The sequence below is a fragment of the Fundulus heteroclitus genome, chromosome 1 (genome assembly GCF_011125445.2).
Source record: "Fundulus heteroclitus isolate FHET01 chromosome 1, MU-UCD_Fhet_4.1, whole genome shotgun sequence".
NCBI lineage: Eukaryota > Metazoa > Chordata > Actinopteri > Cyprinodontiformes > Fundulidae > Fundulus > Fundulus heteroclitus.
Window position 1 is genome coordinate 608,449 of NC_046361.1, and position 21,417 is coordinate 629,865.

Below are 21,417 nucleotides of genomic sequence, written 5' to 3' on the forward strand. Positions count from 1 at the left end.
ATAACAGCGCTCAGTGACGAGCCTTTTCTTCTTCTACTACTATTTCTTCTTCTTCTCTTTTTTTAATAGTGGTTGGCAAACAACTTTTAGGTGCATTACCGCCACCTTCCAAATTGGAGTATGGATCAACCTTAATCTTATATTCTCCCCACAGAAAAAAAGTATGATGATCGTTAGAAAATGTTGATAATAAGAAAACATTGAGTTCTCACAAGTTGTGTAAAATTGTAAAGTAATCCTATTTCAGGAAAACTTTTTCAAATAACGGGAAAGTTATGAAAATTAAATTTTTGTTGCAGTTTTTGAAAAGTATTGAAAAAGAGTGTAAAGTAAAAAAAAATAGTGGACATTGACACGCATACAATAGTTATTGTGTAGTGTATTGTCTGATCTAAACCTTTTAGTGCCACATGAGTTTTATTGTTAAAACTAAGAATGGTCTCCTTTATGAAAACATACTAGGCTTAAAACTATTGCCAAGCAACTTGCATATGATGAACGATGAGTGAGAAAGATCTTTACATCATATAAAGATGATCTACCATCAGGATCAACATTCAGGCAGGAAGTGAAGTTGTGGCACACAAAGTGGTCATCAGTGGAAAAACCCAGCTCTCTCCCTGAAATTCTAAGGATAACAAATATGAAGTGCTACCCAAACATTTCTATGATTCGTCACCTTCTGTCAGTTATACCTGTCACGAGTGCTTCTGTGGAACGTGCTAACTCAGGCCTTTAAGCAGTGAAAACTTTGCTGAGGTCAACAATGGGACAGGAAAGGTTTGCGGCTTTGCTACTTATGTATGTCCACAAGGACATTCATTTAGACATCAACAAAATCATAGACATATTTGCCTAGAAGCATCCTAGAGGGTTGACATTCATAAACCCATTGTCATTGTCATCATAAAGTTGAAGGTGTTGTAGAAGAGAACATTATTCTTTGTCAAGTCTTACAGTTCTATTATAGGCTTATGGTTTAACTTCACCATACATGTTCATTGGTTTAACTTACTTTAAAAAAAAAAAATTCACAACATGGTTTATCTTGTTAAAATATGTTTAAAAATCCTTTATCACTTGAACTATACCAAACTATTCTTAAGTCCTTGGGTCTTTCTAAGTATTTTTTTTTCTTAATATAGTTTATATGGTTAAAATATATTGTTAAAATACATGTATATTTTGAAAACTCTGTCACTTGAACCATACCAAACTGTTCTTTAGTCCTTGGGTCTTTTTATTTTATTTTCTGTATAAATATCATTTCTGGAAATAAAGAAAATCTTTGTTTGATTAATTGTTAAGGATAATTTTTTCTTCAAACTACTTTTTAACCTTGTGCTTGCTGTAAAAAGCATGAGATTTTGACTTAAAAACCCATTTTCAATTACAATAAGGTAATCATGCTAATTCCACTTATGTTCATCCATTAAAATTATTATCAATTAAAAAGCCCTTAGATGAATAATTAGGGTAGTGTGAAAGAGTAAAGATGACATTCTTTGGTCATTTAGCCTCACATTGTCTTGACCCCATGACCCTTAGGTGCGCACCCCCCTTTGAAAAATCCTGGATCCGCCCCTGATGACAGACAAGTGGCTTATCCAATCATATGCAAGAATTTTTGATAAGCCCCAGCCTTCAATAAAGGCAATTCCTATGGCGGTGTCCCAGATGTATGTGAGTGGAGCTAGGCGGAGCGAGACATGCATCTGGCTGTTGTTAGGTTAATAATCAGTTTCATCATCACTGAAAAATATTATGCAAAGATGCCATTCATGGGAGAGTTTCAAGGCCAAATCTCTGCTGACCAAAAGGAAAACAGATGCCTGTCTTTCATTTTCTAAAAACAGGAACATCCTGATGATCGCCAAGACTTTTAAAGACAAAGGGGTACTTTTGGAAGGGGAGCTTCCTGTTACATCATGAATAAAACAAACACTGCACTTTAGAAAAATGTCTGCAGTTGAACTGGATGGGTTGCAGTGTGATGGTCTTTTGCTCCTTCAAGACCTGGGTGACTTGCTGACATTAACAGAACATTGAATTCCACTATCTACCAAAGAATCCTGCAGAAGAATGTCTGGTCAGTAAGTTTGACTTAAAGTAGTGGTAGACTTGTGTTTGGTAGGACAAGGATCCAAAGCATAACAGCAAATACTCCCTTGATTGACTAAATAATTAAACAAATGCAAATGTATAAATAAATGCAATAAAAGGTCAAGAGGCCAAAAATGTATCCACAATGATATAAAATACTTAGTGATAGTTATCGTAAACTCTTGAAATAATTTGATAACTAGGTTTTATATTTCCTCAAGGTATGTTTGTGATATTGAAATTTGTTTATTGTCAAACATTTGTGTGTAGGGAAAACAGCAGAAATGGAAGAAATCTGTCAAACGTACTGTGGGTGCTTTTCCATGCCAACCTTCACTTAAAAAACAAACAAAAAAATAACTTTTTGAATAACACTGTTAGAGAGCTGGACCTATGCATTGAAAATAAAAGGCAAATATTATTCTCTATTAAAAATTTTTTTTTAGAGTAAAATTTTCCCCATCTATGTTGTGCTGAAAAACTATTAGCCTGTGCTTAGCTCCAACTCTTGCATATCTCCAGCAGCCCCCCCCCCCCCCCCCACACACACACACACACACCATTTTCATACCACCATCTTGAAATTTCATTCCTCAATTCATATTAGTTTGATAATCTTTGAACCTGTCTCTCTTCCCTGTGCTGGAAAGGCGCCTTCTGACTCCTGATCCTACAAAATTGTCTGTTTTGATGTGTGCACTCTGCTTAGTATTTACAATGAGTTTCACAAGTATTACTATCATTGTCTAATTATCGTAAAATCAGGGGGGTTTTCTATACAGCTTGTGACTTTTGCCCTTCAAAGTGTAACATCTAAAAGCATTTCCTAGATATCAAACAACCATTCTTGGACCAGGAAAATGCAAGCTCGAGAGTTAATTCAGATTTGACTTGAAAGTCATTGAGAGTTAATCTGGCCAGCCAGATTGCGAGTGTGTAACACTAAACATTCTGCACATTATCAATCTGGGACTGCTTTCATTGAAACCATTCGAGAAAAGGAGGACCATTCAGCAGAACCTTGAGCTGATTGGCCGAAGCAACACCTACTGCCAGCCTACCAAAGGTTGGTTTTAGCCAATCACGGTATCAAATAAATGTAATGTACGTTGTTCTTGCTGTTCTTTTTTAAAGATGAAATTGTGGATATTGACAAAACAGATGTGCTAGCAGCAGCTGCACGTGCATCCTCCTGCACTGCCAGGTTTATCTTCAGTTGTGGGCTTGGCAGCTCTTGCTTTTATTATAGCTGGTATGTGTTGCCTTAAACAATATTATTGTAATATTGTTTGTCCCGAACAGTTTTTGGTTCAGTTCTAAACAGTTAAGGCAGGGCAAGATGGATTCTCGTGTGTTTGTGAACAAACAAATACTGCATTAATTCCGCCTGCAGGCAAGGTTAAGAGTCACAATGTGCACAAATTGCACAAACGTAAATATCAACTTCTGCCATGGGATTTACTTGCAGAGCTAAACCTTTTCCACACAAATGTGTAGGTTTTCAGATGTTAAAGACATTGAATCCAGGAGGAATTCAACCCTAGTCTGCATGTTTTACCATCAAACACCAATGCTAAATAGTAATATACAGTACTGTGGGAATGTTTTTCTTTCTCTCATTTCTTTCCATTATAATCCAAGCAGTCTGATTATTTATTTTTTTCATGGAGTCACTATAATTGATCGTTTTTATTAGTTCTCCAGGCTTTCTGACAAGTTTTCAAGTTTTTTACTTATCTACTCCTTGCAATTTACTATGGCAGCTAATTGTGACCTGTGTGTTATACTAGAAAACTAAAAAAAAGTCCTGATCTGAGAGTAGGACTTTTGAACAAGCCTGAGGCTTTGTTCAATGGGGGGTGTTGTGTGCAGCAAGTAAAACTGTTAGCCACAAGGGGGAGTAAGGAGCAGAAGTAAGATGACCAGTTTACAAACCTATGAATTTTATACCGGTAAAGGAGCAATAAGCGAAATTTCATTATTGTAAATGGAACTAAAAAAATTTTTTTTGAACTAAAGGTATCTTTTTAGATGGACTATGGTTAAGTGTCAGACTGTGTTGTTCTCCAATATCTTGCTTACATTGCCCGGGTGGGCCCGGCCATCCGTGCGCATATGAGCATGCGTGTGCACGTGAACAGCTGCCCCCTACCAGCCATAAAATGCCACCACCGGCATAAATTGGCGGAGAGCATGCCCACTGGATCAAACTGTTCTTTTGCTAAGAGCATTATAAAGTTGTTGCTTATGTTTTTACTTGACATGTTCCTCTGAAAGGTGATACTGTTTTGCTGTGTAGTTATCCTTTGCAAATAGGGTAGTTCACGCGTGACGTCAGTGCTACATCCGGGTCCCGCGGGTAGGCAAAAAACAGTACTGTTCTCGTCTACTACATGACAAAACGGGTGATTTAGAGCGTACTTTTAGTTAGTTTATTTTTGGAATCTAAACAATGCCTACGACTTGTTGTGCTCCCGGTTGCACAGAGAGGCATTCCAAATCGTTGGATGTACGTTTCTGTCGTTTACCGAAGGAGGAAGAACGAAGAAAGAAATGGATATTTTCAATGAAAAGAGCGCAGGCAGACAACCCCAATGGACTGGGGGAGCCATCATACTACGACAGAATTTGCAGTCTACACTTCATCTCCGGTAAATACAACTTAATTCTGCTCTAGTCATTGTTCTACTTAAATGGCGGCGGAGGGGAGGTGGCGATCGCTACACGGGCTGCTCCAGACAGCAGCTGCTCCAGACAGCGGCTCCATTACGCCCCCGTTCACGGGCGCTAGTACTTCTGTGTTTACGCTGCAGTGTCGCCGACACCCCCACACATTTTAACAAGACAAAAACCCCAAAATAATCCCTAGTGAACAATGTTTTTTTTAACCTACCGGGCGGGTCTTCCTCTCTGCTCTGTGTCCGATGCCGCTTTGTGCTGTGGCACAAACGTGTGAACAACATCCATCCATTTATCCATCCATTTTCTGACCCGCTTAATCCCTCATGGCGCCGCGAGCGTTGCTGGAGCCTTTTTCCCGATATAAAATAATTGTAGCCGTCCGGTGGTTTCAGGGGCTTTCGTGCTCTCTCGTCTGTACTGGCCTGCGTGTTTATAAGGCAGCTGTATATGTCGCCGTACGGAACACTTGGCCAGCATTTCACAGACTCGTTCCGTCCCTTCAGGCTTTTGCTGTGTGGATCTGGCAATCTGATACCATCAACCCTCAACTTACTCTTAAAACGATCTTGTGATACGTTATCTAAAGAAGAAAAATACGTGGAGAACTCGTCAGTTTCTCTGTTTGCGTCCGCCATTGTGTTCGCCTTTTGCCTACCAGTCCGGCGCGCATGCACGAAAAACCCGGATGAAAACAATAGTAGTGAACTACCTTATAGGCTCTCATGGGTGAAAAGGGGAAATGGGTGCAGAGTGCTGGAGCAGAGATGGAGAGACGGTGCTCACGCTCCACCTAGTGGTGAAAAATCACCTTTTGCTCCTTTAATTTATCAGAAAAGGTAGTTTTAAGATGTTTAGGTGAGAAAGTACATAAACCTTATCTGTGCAGTCAGTTCATCGGGGTTATTAGCCAATTTTGAATTGGTTTTCGGACTTGTCGAGAGCGACAGAGACCCACTGACGGGCTGGAAGGTGATTATAAAGTGTTTACTAAGTTTGTGGGGAAATATGAGCAAGTACCAAATATCAAATGTGAAAATCGTTGGCGAATGTTTTTGGCATTTCGAATTGATTCTAAACTTTTTTGCCACTGTTCTGTAATTGGACTGATATCTTAGTGCTAATGATCGTGATGTTTTCCTTGTACACAAAAAATATACATTTCCCTAACACTGACTTTTCATGTAAACTTAAGTTGGTGTACTAGGAACTCCTTTACTATTTACAAATAATGAACCACGTTTGGAGGGGGGACACTGCAGCTTTCTATGCGCAGGTGGGCGTGCTTGTATTAAAATCAGATCCACGGATTTAGTGAGGCTTTCTCTCATTTTACAAAAACTGAAAGTTTTGTCTCTAGAGTCCACCGGCTGCTGATTGAACATGTGTACTTGTGCAGAACAAAGCAGACTCTTTGTTCTGCAGCAGTAGAGAAACCGCAGGAAAAGCTGAATCAGTGCAATGTGTATATCTTATAACCATAAAAATAATTTTTCTGTGATCAAAAGTCTGTGGCATTGTACTCAAATATCCTCGTCATTCTCGCCATGGCTGAGGCAGAAACATACTCATAAAGCTCTAAATTCTATCTCCATGACGCATACATTGGAGACCACAGATCAGTGTCGTCTCCTTGCTCTGTTTCTGTCCCCCACCACTACTGTGGCCCCTGCACAGGCAGAGAGAAGCTGTGCTTTTTGTAATTTTATACCAACATTAGTAGAATACAGTGGAGCCTGGTGGTGCGGAATAGGGTAGGACCGGTGTAAAACGGGAGAAGGAGATGTAAATCAGCAAATCCAGTTGTGCGTTCTTCAACCTGTTTCTCCTGTGTCCGGGTGAGATGCAGGATACAGCTACAACTTCTCAGTCTGCCTTTGTCTGTTTGACCTATGCTGTCACCTGTTGGACCAGCTTGGTACTGCAGTTTTCCTCACAACTTCTCCATGGGCTGTTTTACATAAACGGCCCCTAGCAAATTGAAACGTGTCAAACTTAAAAGCCCCAGACTTTGGTTTAGCCCGGAAAACCAAAGCCTGGGACTTTATATTCTAGGGCTTGCATTGGAAAATTTAACAAAAACAATACTGTTTCATCCCTTAGAATAGGGGGTTTTCAGCTGACGTCACGCTCACGTGACTACTCAGCGCGTCCGCCATATTGGGTGGCAGTCGTTTCGCACCGTTGGCCTGCATTGTATGACGCCTTAGGCAGTATTGGAAGTGAACAATGGGGAAAACGTGTTTAATGGTTGGTTGCACGGCCCGTGGAGGTGGAGATCAACGCTCTTTCTATCGCCTACCAGCCGTAATAGTGAATCAGTGTGAAAAAACAAAACAGCTCTCTGAACAACACCGTCACCTATGGCTGACACGGATATCCAGGTCCGATTTGGACGGTGTTAAGCTGGAATACGCCAGAGTCTGCGGTGCTCACTTTGTCACAGGTAATTAACTGTTAAGTATTTAAAACATGTAAGAAGAATATATTAATAATAGGGCTTGGGCGTTATGACTTATTACTTTCCGCGGCTGCTATGTTGACTGCCTCCGCCGCCTCTACTGCCTATGACTACCGCGTACTGTACTCCCTCTCTCAGCCGTGTTTTAATTTGATTAATTTCACCTTAACTTGATTTCAACCATGGTAAACCGTTGCTGTATTGTGGGCTGTAACAGCGCAACACATGATCGCCATGGGAAAAACATAGAAAATGGGTTAACTTTCCACCGCTTTCCTGCCTGGAGGCCCAACCACGGAGAACAACTGTTAGAGATAACAAAGAGTCGTCGGCTCGCTTGGATCGCGGCTGTAAGTCGACCGAACATAACTTTCCACAGTATCCCGATGTCAATGAGAGTGTGTTCTAAACCTTTGAAACACATAGCAGCTAGTTAAAAGTCCATTACATGCGTGAGTGGTTGTTAGCGCTAACGGTTAGCATGTGCCAGAGCCCGTCTGAGCACAGCTTACCTTTGAACGAGTTGCTGTGTTCCCACTGTTTGCTGGCTTTATGAGCTGCAGCTCCTACCGGCGCCAATACGGTAAATACAACTTAATTTTGCACTGGTCATTGTTCTGCTTAAATAATTAAAGCCGCGAGCGGCGTCGATCGGCCCTGCAGCCAAGCGCCTTCGCGCACCGCCGGCCGTCAGCCACCGCAGAAGCATGCGACACATTTGCGTCGGATTGTTTACATTTTTACCATCTTATTAAAACTCACCCGTCCACGTATGATGGCGATTTCCTTGATGTACATAACCAGATGTGAACTGGTTGTGAGCCTCTAGATCCTTGTAAGCTCTCATTTCCTCAAGAGTGTGCAGAGGGTTTTCACCGAACACCAGGTAATGCACTATGTCGCCGTGCTCTACATTTGGCCAATCATCTGGATTACGGCTAAACAAGGCACCGTGGAGGGCATAGGGGTCCATATGGTCGATCACGGAACATTTCCTCAGATATACGTCCTTATCTGGTCGCTCTAGCATGCTGGCGTACTTATCCATTCGCGATACGATAATACGTGTACGACAACTAGAGATAAGGAAGTGTACCACCCAATATGGCGGACCGGAAGTTGGCCAGTGACGTCGGTGAAAACCCCCTATTGGGAGCCTTTTTTGCCTAAATAATTCACATGAAATGATCCTAAAAATGACATCCCGTGCGCCTGATCTAGTACTAGATCGCAAAACGGTATAAGTAGACAAAATACAAAGAAAGCATTTTAAAGTGCTTTGGAACACCAGTGAAACTGTTGATGACCAGTTTAACAGACAAATGTTTTTCTGGAGGGAAAAATCCAGAAATGTGGGATGACTGTGGGAAAGACTCTGTCACAGTGCTGTATACTTGATCATTTATAAATGTTTCTTTTGTAATTGCAATGATGTAAATAATGTTGAAGCATGCTTGCTGTGTGAAAACTGCTTGTGTATATTAAAACAATTTCATATGTATGAACACATTTTTCCTGTATTTATTTTTTTTCATTTAACATTTTACACTATTGTCTGTCTTTCACAGGCCAGAGCCGTCAGCGGCATAAAGGGTCTGTTTCACAGAAACCCAAAACAGGCTTCTCTGGACAGCCATGCTGCTGTACACCCTTGCTGTAAGCATCCATTCGGTGCCCACCTCTTGCGCCGCACTGCCAGCGCACCCACCAGAGGCCAGCCCAAAGTTAAAAAGGGCTTTCCTGAGATGGCCGTCAATACCAAAGATTACAACTCAGAGGGGGCAAGTGAAGAGCGAGAGTCTGAGGACAGAGACAAGGCCTCAGCTACCACTTCTTACCAGTTCACTCCCCCACACCATCACAATGGAGAATCGCAAGCTTCCCTCCAAGCCAAGGGGCCCTGGGACCGTCCTGACACAAATGGAGCTTTCCACCCAGAGGAGGGTAAAGGTAAGGGCTCACCTTTTGCTCAGCAACGACCCACGAGTGAGCCTCTAAAACGGGCCAGCCGTCTCCGCTTTCATGAGTCGCTGGACATGAAGCCAGGTGTGTTTGCTCGAGTCGCACTCAGTAGTTCAGGCAGGGTGGGAATGTCCTCAAATTGCATCACGTGTGTGATTGGCACTAAGAGTCCTGAGGCTGAGAGAAAGGTTCAGGAAATCCAAGGCAAGTCTGGAAAGACAGATGAGGAAAGAAAGGAACCCGGTGTACACTCATCCTCCGACAAGAAACAAGTTCAACTAGATGCAGTTACCATGACTACAGCTGCCTCCCCTGACCTACAGCAGCCTCTGTCTAAAACCAAATCCTGCATGGAAGCCCAATTTCAGTGCTCCCCTCGGGCTCTCATTCGTCCTGTCCCGTTCTTCAAATCTAGAGCTAGACAGACTCTTGGTCCCCAACATTTACGACCTCATCCCGAATCGCATCACAGGAACATCCGATCCTGCAGCGTTCCACGTAGACGCTCCCCAAATTCTGTTACACCGGCACCATGCCCGACTCCAGACTGCAGGACCAACTTGTGTTGGCAGCAGACTACACCCCCTAACTATGGGTCTGTTTGTAGCTCATTGCTGACTCCAATACAAAACATGACTGTGAATGAAGCTCTTTTACTCGGCGACAGCAGCAGCTGTGACAGCTTTGACAGTTTGAGCAGCTTGGAGTCACCTCCCATGCTGCCTCCACGCTCTGTCCTCGATAGCCGCAAGAGGGCAGTGGGTACTCTGCAACGAGAGATGAATGCCCTGTTTGCCCAGAAAATGGAAGAATTGCACCATAAATCACCCATGTTCTTTGCTGGTAAGATGAGCCTGAGGCCACTGCAGTGGTTAGATGTGATGTAGTTGTAGATGGGCATCCATGTGCATTATGAACGTGGAGTTTTTGTCCATGTTTTGTTGTAGATGTAGGTAGAATTCTTCACTTGGTCTGCTTTAGTAAGAAACCTCTTCATCCTCGTTTCCCTGATAGTCTGGTGTTAAATATGAGTTAAGCAAAGTCATATTTGTAGAACTTGCATTTTCTTATCCTTATATTCTTGTTGTTCCAAATATTTTCATACAAGCATTCATATACTCAGTAACGCTGTTTCTTTTGCCTAAACATCCTCTAATACTGCCCAACTGCTTGATAGATGAGAAATGTGGTAAGTAAAAAAAGGAAACTGGGATTAGTTCAGTGCAAATACCAAAACTTCACTTGCACACACAACTGGGTCTATTTCACCTACCAGAAAATACTGTACATCTGCAGCACTTTTCAAATCTTTCTGCTTAGCTGTGAAGCCAATGCTAAGGCTTGAAGTTTGTTCAGAAGCATATTAGGTCTAAAGAGGCAGTATATTGATTTGCTAGACATGAAGTTTATTCTTGATTTATTCATCCTTTAGTGTATTCTTTTAAGTTTGACACAAAAGGACTTTAGTTTAACTGCTGTTTTTTGCAAATACATTTTGATGTTAGAAAACATTACTTTTGCTTAAATTGTTCCACTAGCCCATTTGTGGGTGGAGCAGCAAAGCTTGGTATGTGGATAGGATAATCTTGTCAAATTCTTTCTGCTGATTCCAAACAGCTTTTAGTGGATGCAGTGTGATGGTGTGGGCCGGCAAGGCCCTCACTGGAAAAAAACAAGACCTGCCATTACTGGAGGCACTCACAGTGCACAGAACAAGATCAAATTATGCAACTGTCAATCCCATGTTTCAACTTTTAGAAATCAAATGTTATCCTGCAAAATGTCAGAGTTTGTTGGTTAGGAATACCTCCAGAATCTGATGGTGGAGAGAGTGAAGTGGCCTGCCTGTTTGACGGTTCTTTCGTTTTACTTTGAGAGCATAGGAAATGTTCATTGCTGACTGGAAAAGCTGTGCAGATTCATCAGTATAGTGATTTTTCAAGTGAGAAAAAAACTGAGTGTTGACATGAACAGCTTAGATCAGTGATGCATGTTATTTTTCAACCAGTCAAATAGATTTTTCAACCAGTTAAATAGAATGTCTTTAAAATAGATATTTTAAAGACATTCCCATTCCCACATTTCCTGAATGTACCAGTTGGGAATGTTTTGTCCAACTAGTGTTGAACTGTCAGTCCACAGCCCTGTTACCTGAGGACCTGCCACTATGCCAAAACAGCCAAAGCTAAAGTTTGAAACTCATAAAAAAAAAAAAAAAAAAATCTGAATGCATAAATAACAAAAACTTGAATCTGAATATTTTTCTTCCATTTCAGTTTAAAATAGTTTCTTTTTTTAACAAAGAAAAAAACTTTGACGCAAGTTTAGATCCAGACTTCTCTGACACACTTTCATTTTATGTTTGTGGATCTTTTAGTTAGTGGTAGTTGGTAACAGTAGTATAGTGTGGTACAGTTCTGCTATGCATTGCTAAGGTCCCTGTTATTTAAAGCAGGGGTTCCCAAACTTGTTCAGCTGCGCACCCTCTTCCATGTCCCAACCGGCTTGACGCACCCCCCAATCTTCAAAAAAAAAAAAAAAAAAAAATTATATATATGAGCTGTAGCTGCAGCCTAAATCTCATAACAAAGGTTATATAAATATAATTAGACCATCATTTGAATTAAATTGCAATAAAGTTACACAGAACATCCACAGCAGAAGCCAGAGAAAGATCGGTCAAGCCTCCACAACCTAAAACGTCTCTGAATCAGAGACCAGGTGGAGTCTCTGACTAAACTCTAATGATCTACCTGTGTGTGTTCTCACTTTATATTTTGCGGCGTAAATTGTGAGTCAGACTGAGATTAGGAAGCTGGTACATGAAATAAATAAACACAAAGAAGTTTGGTTTGATTTGTGTCCCATAATAAGCGAGTCATCTAGCCATACTTTGATAGAGCAGCACAGAGTAACAATAATAGAGCGCTCCATAAAGATGTTATTAATCAGAGAAATAAAAAGTTATTTTCTGATTGATTCACAGCGGTTACATCCAGCTGGTAAACACGCCCATAGCAACACACCTTGGCTCTCCTGCAGCCCCATCTCCGGTTTGCCGGTTTCTGTCTGAATATGTGCTAAAACCGCATCTGTAAGATCAACTGCATCTATCTGAATCACAGTGAAAAGTATTACAGCTCTGTGCGTGAGTCAAGAAATCGCGTCTATCACCACTAATCCCCCCCAGCAGCTACGGTAACGGCAGCGGCGTGTGCATGACTGCGCATCAGTGTTTGTCACCAGTTTAATTGCGGCCCCATGAGCAGCAACGCTGTTTGTAGGTGCTGCGCGATCGATAGAGACAGTCATTCAAATTACTCTCGGAAATAAAACCTTGGACCAAATTAAATTTTTCTTCTGCTGACGTAAACGACGTAAAGTCAGAAGAGAGAAAGAGACATTTCTGATTCTCGCTTGTTTTCTTCTCCCAGGTCCGTTGCAATTCTCTCCCTTGTTGCCCCCGATTCCTCACTCCCTCTCCTCCTTAATGACTAACTTTCACCTTAGATGTCTCACCTGCCTGACGGTTTCCGTGGTTTTAGCCAACTGAGCATATTTGTCAGAATGATTGAAGAGACCACAAGCCATGTGCGCATATACAGCACAATGTGGATATTTCATCTTAAAATGAAGCGTAGAAGATTTATTTTAGATAAATACATTCTGTGTGATTACTGTAACGTAGCGTTATGACACCCAAGCACCATACAGATGTTTTGCTGCTAACACTTTTAGGACGAAAAGAACGGACAGCTTTCACCCCACCAGTCCCCGAACCACCACTCCTCTCCCTGAAAGCCACACATTTCTTCCGTATAAACCCTAACCTGACTTAAAGAAACGGTATACTGTTGTGTGCAACAGCATTTAGCAATAAAGTCTAATACGGATCATTACAATACATTTTGTTTGATTAAATTTACAGTTTTTGATTTCAATCTTTACAAAGATTTATGGTGTGGGGGGAAAACAGTCGGAACGCCATTATAGTTTTCAGCTCGCGCATCCCCTAGTGGCACACTTTGGAATCCCTGATTTAAAGGAATCAACAGTTAAAGTGCCAAGATGATTTCATCCCAGAAAGGACATCCAAGAGCAGTGAATAGCAGAACAAGCTGTTTGCCACATACTCAACTTGGATCAACCCAAAAAGAACTACTCTTCCTTACGATTTACTGTAAAATAAACAGGCTTTCCAACAGCATGAGTTTAATAGCAAGACACATGGTTACTTTTGTTTACATTTACAGTATAGGGTGTATAATATAAAATGGTCAAGTATTTAATTGACATGATGTACCTATATGTAGAACTGGGCAATATAGATAAAAGATAATCATGTTTGTCTGTTTTGAACTATTTTGAGATTTCCTACCATATGGTTTCAAACTACAGGTCTAGTTTCTTGCATGGTATCTGTTTCTTTCTCAACTAGCAATATATTAGCAGTACAAATTCTATTTTCACTAGTGTTTAAAAGTATACATTTGCTTTGAATACAAGTAGAAAATAATGCAAATCAACTTCACACTGCTGTTAAGCATCTGTGGTTCATGTTGTAATAATGGTGGCCACACTTACTGCCTATTAGGAAACATATACTTCTTGTTCCATTGAATGTTAGAGCCTGGGTTTATTTTTGCTGACATCTTCTGTTTCTCGATAAATTATTGTAATTGTTTTATTGCCCAGCTCTACCTAAATGTTCTGTTAATGTTTTGGACTGAACACCTAAAATCAAAAGACAAAACAAAAAAATAAAAACAAATTCTCTCTTCTTGGGGAAAGGATCTGTAATTTATGGCAGAGGATTAAAACTTTGCCCTGGACAATCTTGTTTATTTTGGATAAAAGCCTTTCAACTGTGGAATGTAAATTTCACTAGTATATTAATTCAAACCTGGTTAATGCATCTCTGATTGTATTCCCATGTGTACAGACCGCTAGTATTGCAGCGGTCTGTACACATTGCAATTTTTCTGATAAATTCTAATGCTGCTGAACATCATGTTCAGCTGCTGCCTACATGTGCTGTAGCATTTAACCTGTTAACCCTCATGGGCCCACCGGAGGGACCTTGAGGGTTAAGGAGCCAATAGGTTTTAGCCAAGGCTGACTGTTACGGGGTTTTAATAAGCCAGAATCTTGGAAAGTCCATGTGAGTCCAGTAATTGGCTGAGCATTGAGTCACGAGTTGCTGATGTTTCCTCTGCGTTCATGTGAAACCTTCTGCTCACATGATAGTTCATTGCTCTCCCGTTCTGGTTGGACCCAGCTGTCCCACCCTAATGCGCTGCCCTCCCTCCCCCTGTTTTATCTGATGGTCATATTTTACATACAGATGATCCTTTTGGGGAAAATAAAATGTGTGTAGAATTGAACTCTTAGATTCTTGCTGTGTTAGAGTAGATCATGTGCTGTTAGGTCAGTACAGTAATATGATGCTGGCAGATGCATACTTTCCTGACTCGGTTTCTTTGTAGAACACATATTGAAAAGCAACATGTCTTGGTAAAGGCTTTCTGTCCTACAAACTGCTTTCTTAGCTCTCTTCCTAGTCATTCCAGTTTGGATAATTTCCTTTTTTCCTCTTTGTTCCTTTTTGCACGCCTTCTCTGTTCCTAGTGCAGAATTGAGGGGATGACCAGAGCCAGGTAAACTCACTGAATGCATGCAAGTAGCACTGTAACACCTTCAGTTCATTGTCTGCCCCCACCCCCCCCTCCATCTCCCATCTTTTCTCATGTCCTTTGCAATTGTGGGGGTTTTGTAATCATTATTCCTCTTCATTTCTACTCTTTGTCCAAACTGCACCCACAGTGGATGTAATGAAAATACTAAACCGTCTCTCTGTTCACACCACTAATGCAGGCTTCAGTTTAACTGCATGAAAATAGCCTTTCACTCCTACTTTACAGAGGTTCGTTCAAAGAAAACCATAGTCACAATTATGGCAAAATCCAAATATTTAAACTGTTTCAATAGTTAAATGTAGCATTTTGGAATCCAAATAAACTTTACAGACTGCTGCAATATTGGGACAAATATGGTATATCCTGCATCTTGGAAATCTGTAGGAATGGAAATCAGTCTTCTGACTGGTGATTCAATAAAAGCAGTTAGTTGGCAAACAAGAAGCTCAAACTAAGTTGAACCAAACCACAGAACACCTGTTTACCAAAGTGGTAAATATAACATAATTCTGGACATTTCTTGGACCCTCATATTTTGTCTATCAGTATTAGTATTTCAGTTACTAATACTGTATATATAAAATAGTATCTGCTATTTAGAAACTATCTTTGTTCAATAAGTTTATATAATACATATTACACAAATTGTTCAAAAAATAAAGCAATTAGTCAGTGATAGTACTTTGCATTTGTGATCATTTGCTATGGATAATTTCTTTTCATTATTGCACCTTTAAACAACCTATTATATTTGGCACTAAAAATGTGGTGAGAAGAGGGAGGCTCACTTTTGAACTTGCTGTGTTAAATTTAGATCTCAATTTATTTGTCAGCAGAGAATTGGACCGGCTGCAGCAATGAAAAGCAATATTGTGATCTAAATTACCTTTTAATATTTTTAGCTACTTCAGGAATAGATGCTTTGAATTTCACCAAACCAACCAACATATCATTTCACATCTTGATGCAAATCCATCTAGAAGCTCTGAGATAGGGTTCCTGTTCTTTTCTATCATACCCAGAGCTTTTAGGTCTACTTGTATATCAGATGAAAGTCCTTCTACTCTGTTCCTCATTGTCATTGTGTAACCATAATTACATTTTTAATATTTTTATAATTGATTAGCCATAACTTAAAATACGTCCATCCAGGTTGTACTACTAACTTCATCCAGTTATGCCACCTCTTGCTGAGCGCACACACAAACCAGGCTCCCCTCTTGCCTCCACAGCTGCTCTGAAATGAGCTGTGTCCCTTTATTGCAGCCCAGTTTGAGTTATGAACGAGGCCAGAGGTGGGTAGCTACTAGTTACATTTACTCTTACATTTACATGAGTAGCTTTTTAAGCAAAATGCACTTTTAGAAGTAGTTTTAGTGCACTGTACTTTTTACCTTGAGTCATATTACTCTACCTACTGCAAGTAACTCCATGAATAAAGATCATACTCGTTTTAACCAAAAATGCACCAGAGAGACAAAAACCTAGAGTTTAAGTGAGACTTCTTATTTGTAACAAGGTGTGTTTTTTTTTTTTAATGTGACTTTCTATCTGCTGAGCTCATTGAGCCATTTGGATGTCAAATGTACATGCAGTAAATGGCAGATATTGTCATTAGAATTACTTTGCACTATTCCAACATACTGTATATACATTAACTGCTGTAAGTATTCCTTTCAAGTTTAATGATGAAAAAGATTTGCAAGGGTTTCTTTTGTCTTTAAAATACCAGAATTTGCACATAACCTTAGGTTGTTGTGTTATTAGTTACCCAGTACTTGAGTAGCCTTCTTACTGATTACTTTTTTTACTTAAGTATTTTCTTGGCTGACAGTTTTTTACTTTTACTTGAGTAAAAATATGTAGTGCTATTCTTACATGAGTACAATTTTTGGCTATTCTACCCACCTCTGAATGAGGCAGGCTGACGGCCCTGGACCGCCAGTCCATCCCAGCCTGTGTGTGACTGTGCATAATTGTGCAGCTGCGGTGCTGCATGTGTGCAAATAACCATTTTTTCCAGCCTTGTTTTTCTTTTGACTGTCAGGTTATGGTGGAACAGGTAAGTTTAATAAATCGGTCCATTTTGTTCACTCTTCCCCGTGGCTAGTAAGTATAGCCTGGCCGACGGCCTGAGTAACACAGTTTGTAGTCCGACTAATCAAATTGCACGAAAAAGGAGTCGCTGGTCCATGGGAATGCTTTTTCTTCTACCAAACGTGTGGTGCAGTTTGATAGACACGAGAGCACAGAGCAGACATGAAAACTGTGATTTGATCTGACTTTGGGTCAGATACACAACCAACCACAAAATATGAATCTATAATCATTAATACTGGGCTTGGGAGGGGTGGCATAAGGGGGCACAGCCGTTCTCGAGAGGGGCTTAAGAGCCCCATGCACCCATCGCCATTGCCCCTGGGCACCTTCCGTTGGAGTTTTTCTGGGCACGGCACACTAGAAGGAGACCCTGGGGAAGAGACGGAACTTGCTGAGGGGACTATATATATTCTTTTTGGTCAGGGAATAAATTGGGGTCTCCCAGAATGAGCTGGAGGGTTGCTGGTGAGAGAAATGTCTGGGTTTGCTTCCTGGACCTTGGACCCGCCAGCTACCAATTTCCAGTGAAAGCAACTCTTAATGCTGCACCATCAACACACCACTGCAGTCAAATTCTTGAGGCTTGTTTGTCAGACCAAATGTACCTTTCAAAAATAACTTTTAAGCAAGCCCACATATCTGTATTCAAAATATATTTTTTTATTGGTCCAAGCTAATCTTAAATGTCCTGCGGAAAATCATCACAACACAAGGGCTTAAAAATCATTCAGTCTGTATGAAGTGAATCTATATCATGGGTTTCATTTAATTTTTGGAGCTACTAAATGCATGAACATTTTAATATTCTAATTTATTGAATATGACTGTGGGAACGGTATGGGGCAGGCTCACTCCCTGCTCCAAGCACAAGTGCACACAAGATCCTTGGTGTGGAAGAATTGAACTGTTCTGCAGAGCCCTGACCTCAACCCAACATGAATTGGAGTGGAGACTTAGCATAACGCCTTCTTGACCAAATGGTCCAACATCATATTAAACCCTATATATTAAGAATCAAATTCTAGTGTGAAGGTGGATGATTAAAGTTTGGCAGTGTAGTGTATTAAAAGCTGACCAGCTCTTTATAAATGTACCCATTTGGCTCACTGACTGCAGCCTAGTATTGAATTGCGTACAAAAAAGTGCGATGTGGAAACTTTTCAGGTTTTTGGTTTATTATTTGTAGAAACCTCCATAACAATCATTGCAGACTGTAATAATATAACAGAGACAAAACTAGTGCAGCAAAGTTGTGTTGTGCATCAGAACCTTCTAGCATGCTGCTGCTGTGGATTGAGGTAATGGTGTCAGTTTGTTTAATGGTGGGTATCTTGGAAATGTTCCAAGGATGTGTGGAGGGAGAGGTGGACACAAGAAAGGTCTCTGGGCCATACAGAAAACTAAAAACCATTTGAGTCTTAAGAGCTTGGCAACATCTTCATTGGTTTCACTCTGTAGGAGATTTCCAAATTAACTGGAGTGTAATTCCACACAATTTCACTAATGTTCTCTTTCCTGCTCACATCAGAGCACAAGCAGGCATGTAAATAAAACACTTTTATTCTATGAAGGTTCCATTCTACTTATTAAACCTAGGTGTAAACATTACTTGAAATGGTTTAGAAGTGAACCAAACTTTACATCCAGCAAAATTGGATAGAATGGTGAATTTCATGTGGTCAATATTTTTTCTTTGTTACTCTCTTCACAGATGCTTCCATGGTGCAGAAATCGAGCTCCCCTCGTAACATTCCGTCAGTAAACGGAGAAAACCCAAGTAGCTGTTTCATCCACTTTGCCTCCACTCCACACCACTCCATATCTACAGAGCTGCATCCATCACCAGTTAGAAATTTAGCCTCTACAGTAAGCAATGAACAGTTTAACAATTTACCACTCAACAGTTCTGCAGAGGTAACAGAGCTGTTTCAGCATGCTCGAGACACCCAGGCAAACAAAGGCTCTCTAAAGGAAAAGATTCCACAACGGAACAAAAACCCCAAAACTCCAATCGAGAAAACAAGCGACGAAGGAGAAGAAAAGTCTCATCACAACACAGAGCCCTCTGGTGACACACGCCCGACAGGAACTTCAACAGTCCCAGCTACTCAGCAATCACAAGCCAGGAGAGTTCTTTTTAACTCTCCACCCCAGCACATCCCAGTAAGACGAGCAAAAAGTGAAGGACATGTTCTGGGGAATAAAGATGGCCAGGCCCAGTCTGCAATACCAGTGGTCTGTACAGATGCTACCATGAGCGACCGCCTTTGGAGCAAACTGGAGCCTGGCAGCCACAGAGACAGTGTGTCCTCCTCTTCTAGCATCTCCTCAAATGATACGGTCATTGACCTCTCTCTTCCTAACCTAGCCAGAAAGAGCCTCAGCATCCTGCCCAGTCCCAGTAACATCTGCGAGCCCCCCTGGGTCAACTATCGGCACAATGCTCAGGTTTCCTGTGATACAGGGAGGGTCAGCAAGAGCAAGTCCAACCCCAACCTTGAGCAACGGGTTTTTCCCAAAGACGAGCTTATGCCCCGCCCACTACAGCCACCCAAAGACTCTACAGAGAATTCACCTGGCAGACTAACCCAAAGAAGGCACACCTGGTGTCGGCTTTACATGGAAGGACTCAAGCAGGCATCAACCAAAAGGCCATTAAGTGCCGCTCCCGCCTCGGCAGCATCCATGTCCAAAAGCCTTGGAGACCTGACTTCTGATGATATTTCATGCAACTTTGAAAGCAAGTACCACAGCATCAGCCGCAGCTTTATTGTGAAACGTACAAGAGATCAGCTCCATAAAAGCGGCAAACAGAAGTGTCGGCCACTGAGCGAACTGACAGAGCAGCTACGGAAGCTGACTGATGTGGAACCCTTGAATCCCTGTGACTTCACCCCAGAGAAAGAACCCAGTGACACAGAAGCAGAGAATGTTGAGGAAACGCTAGTGCGACGGACCTCCTCGAGGAGTCAAAGTAGGGTGCGGTACATTGCAAACCGGGCTAAAAAGGCCCAGGAAAGAAAGAGGCTTCAGGGTCTGCTTCAGGGCAGAAGTGCCAGCTTCACCTTTACTGAAAGCGTAGGCACTGGAATAGCCGGCCCCATCGAGGAGAGGGGGAATCCAGAAGGAGCATGCTGTGCTGGCCAGAGTCCCTGCAGCAGCCTGGACCTGCTGAGTCAGCTAGAATCCCCCTCCCATGAGGAGTCTCCCCTGAACTCGGACAGCTCTGAACTGTTCTTCAGGCTCCAGCTCTGAGAACTGGCTGACTTCGAACTAACTATGAGAAACAGCTAGACTTGTTTTCAATACAATTCCTCCACAATGTTTTTAAATTTCAAATCGGACTGTTTCTCACTGACTGCTTCACCAAGTGCAGTATCAGAACAAGTCTGAACTGTCTCAGATTCTTCGTGAACGTTACTTGTAGAAACCATGAGGTGCTCTTCCACAGCAGTTACTGGAGGCAAGGGGGGAAGGGTCAACACCATCCCTTTCAGCCCTTATTTCAGTGGGACATCCTGAATCAAGCGCTTGAAACAAAGCAGCTCACTCATAATATGGAGGATACAAGGACTGTACTTACTATACTGTCTCCTAGCAAAAGCTTAATATTCCCGGAGAGTTGAGTTGCTGCTGTGGACCCCGCCCCCCACCCCCCGCCCCCACCCACCTACCTTCCCATGTTATTTGTGTTGAATTTAACCAGCTCAAATATTTCTGTATTTTTTTAGACATGACAATACAGTAGCAATAGATCATAGAGACCAGGATTTTAATGTTTTTTTATTTGCTTGAACTGTTAAGATATCAATTAGATTGTTTATGCCAAGGCATTATCAACCCGTCCTTCTATTAGCAATATTTTGAACATGCTAGCATGTCATGAAGAAAATGTAAATTTTGACGCTGAAAGATGCTTGTCCTGTGTCTTTACTTTTAAAATCAGCACTTTCAATCCTGCACTGAAAAAGTTAATTTTTTTTTTGGTAATACTAGTGGTTTTGTTTTAATCTGACTGAGGTCCTGTCCTATTGCTGACTGTAATCTGTGGCATGTCCAATCTCTGAGATCCTATTATTTAAAGGAGCAGGTTTAAATGTTGAACTTTGCCCTTTTACGTTGACTGCATGCCTTTTATGCACTACACTGATTTCATTTTATCAATATTTTTATATGAAAATTTAAGATTTTAACCTTTTTCTTTGAATTGCTTCATGTTGGTGAGCAGGCCAGCATGTTTGAATCCCTGTTTTCATTTCTCTGTCCTACTAAAGGAAGATGGGAATGATCTGTCTTGAAGCATGTTTGTACTGTTTGCCCTGCTGTCTAGGTTCTTTGAGCAAAACCTTTGTGGACAGTATTGAGTTCAAACAATGTGTAATTATGACCTGAATTAAACTTAGATATTGCTGAACA

The 21,417-nt window shown here is 41.2% G+C and overlaps 1 protein-coding gene across 18 annotated transcripts in view; it reads left to right on the plus strand.

Moving 5' to 3' along the window:
* plch2a (phospholipase C, eta 2a) overlaps positions 1-21,417 on the plus strand; it is a 345,611-nt gene extending 324,194 nt beyond the window's left edge. For 11 of the 18 annotated variants that reach the window (XM_036140428.1, XM_036140515.1, XM_036140482.1 and 8 more), the window contains 2 exons: positions 8,812-9,193; positions 18,713-21,417. In XM_036140428.1, the coding sequence (XP_035996321.1) occupies positions 8,812-9,193; positions 18,713-20,256 (1,926 nt within the window). In that variant the 3' untranslated portion in view covers positions 20,257-21,417. Of the gene's footprint in view, positions 1-8,811; positions 10,395-14,833; positions 14,863-16,133; positions 16,197-18,712 lie in introns of those variants that run through there. The other 7 variants (XR_004931565.1, XM_036140566.1, XM_036140660.1 and 4 more) reach the window with 7 other exon arrangements.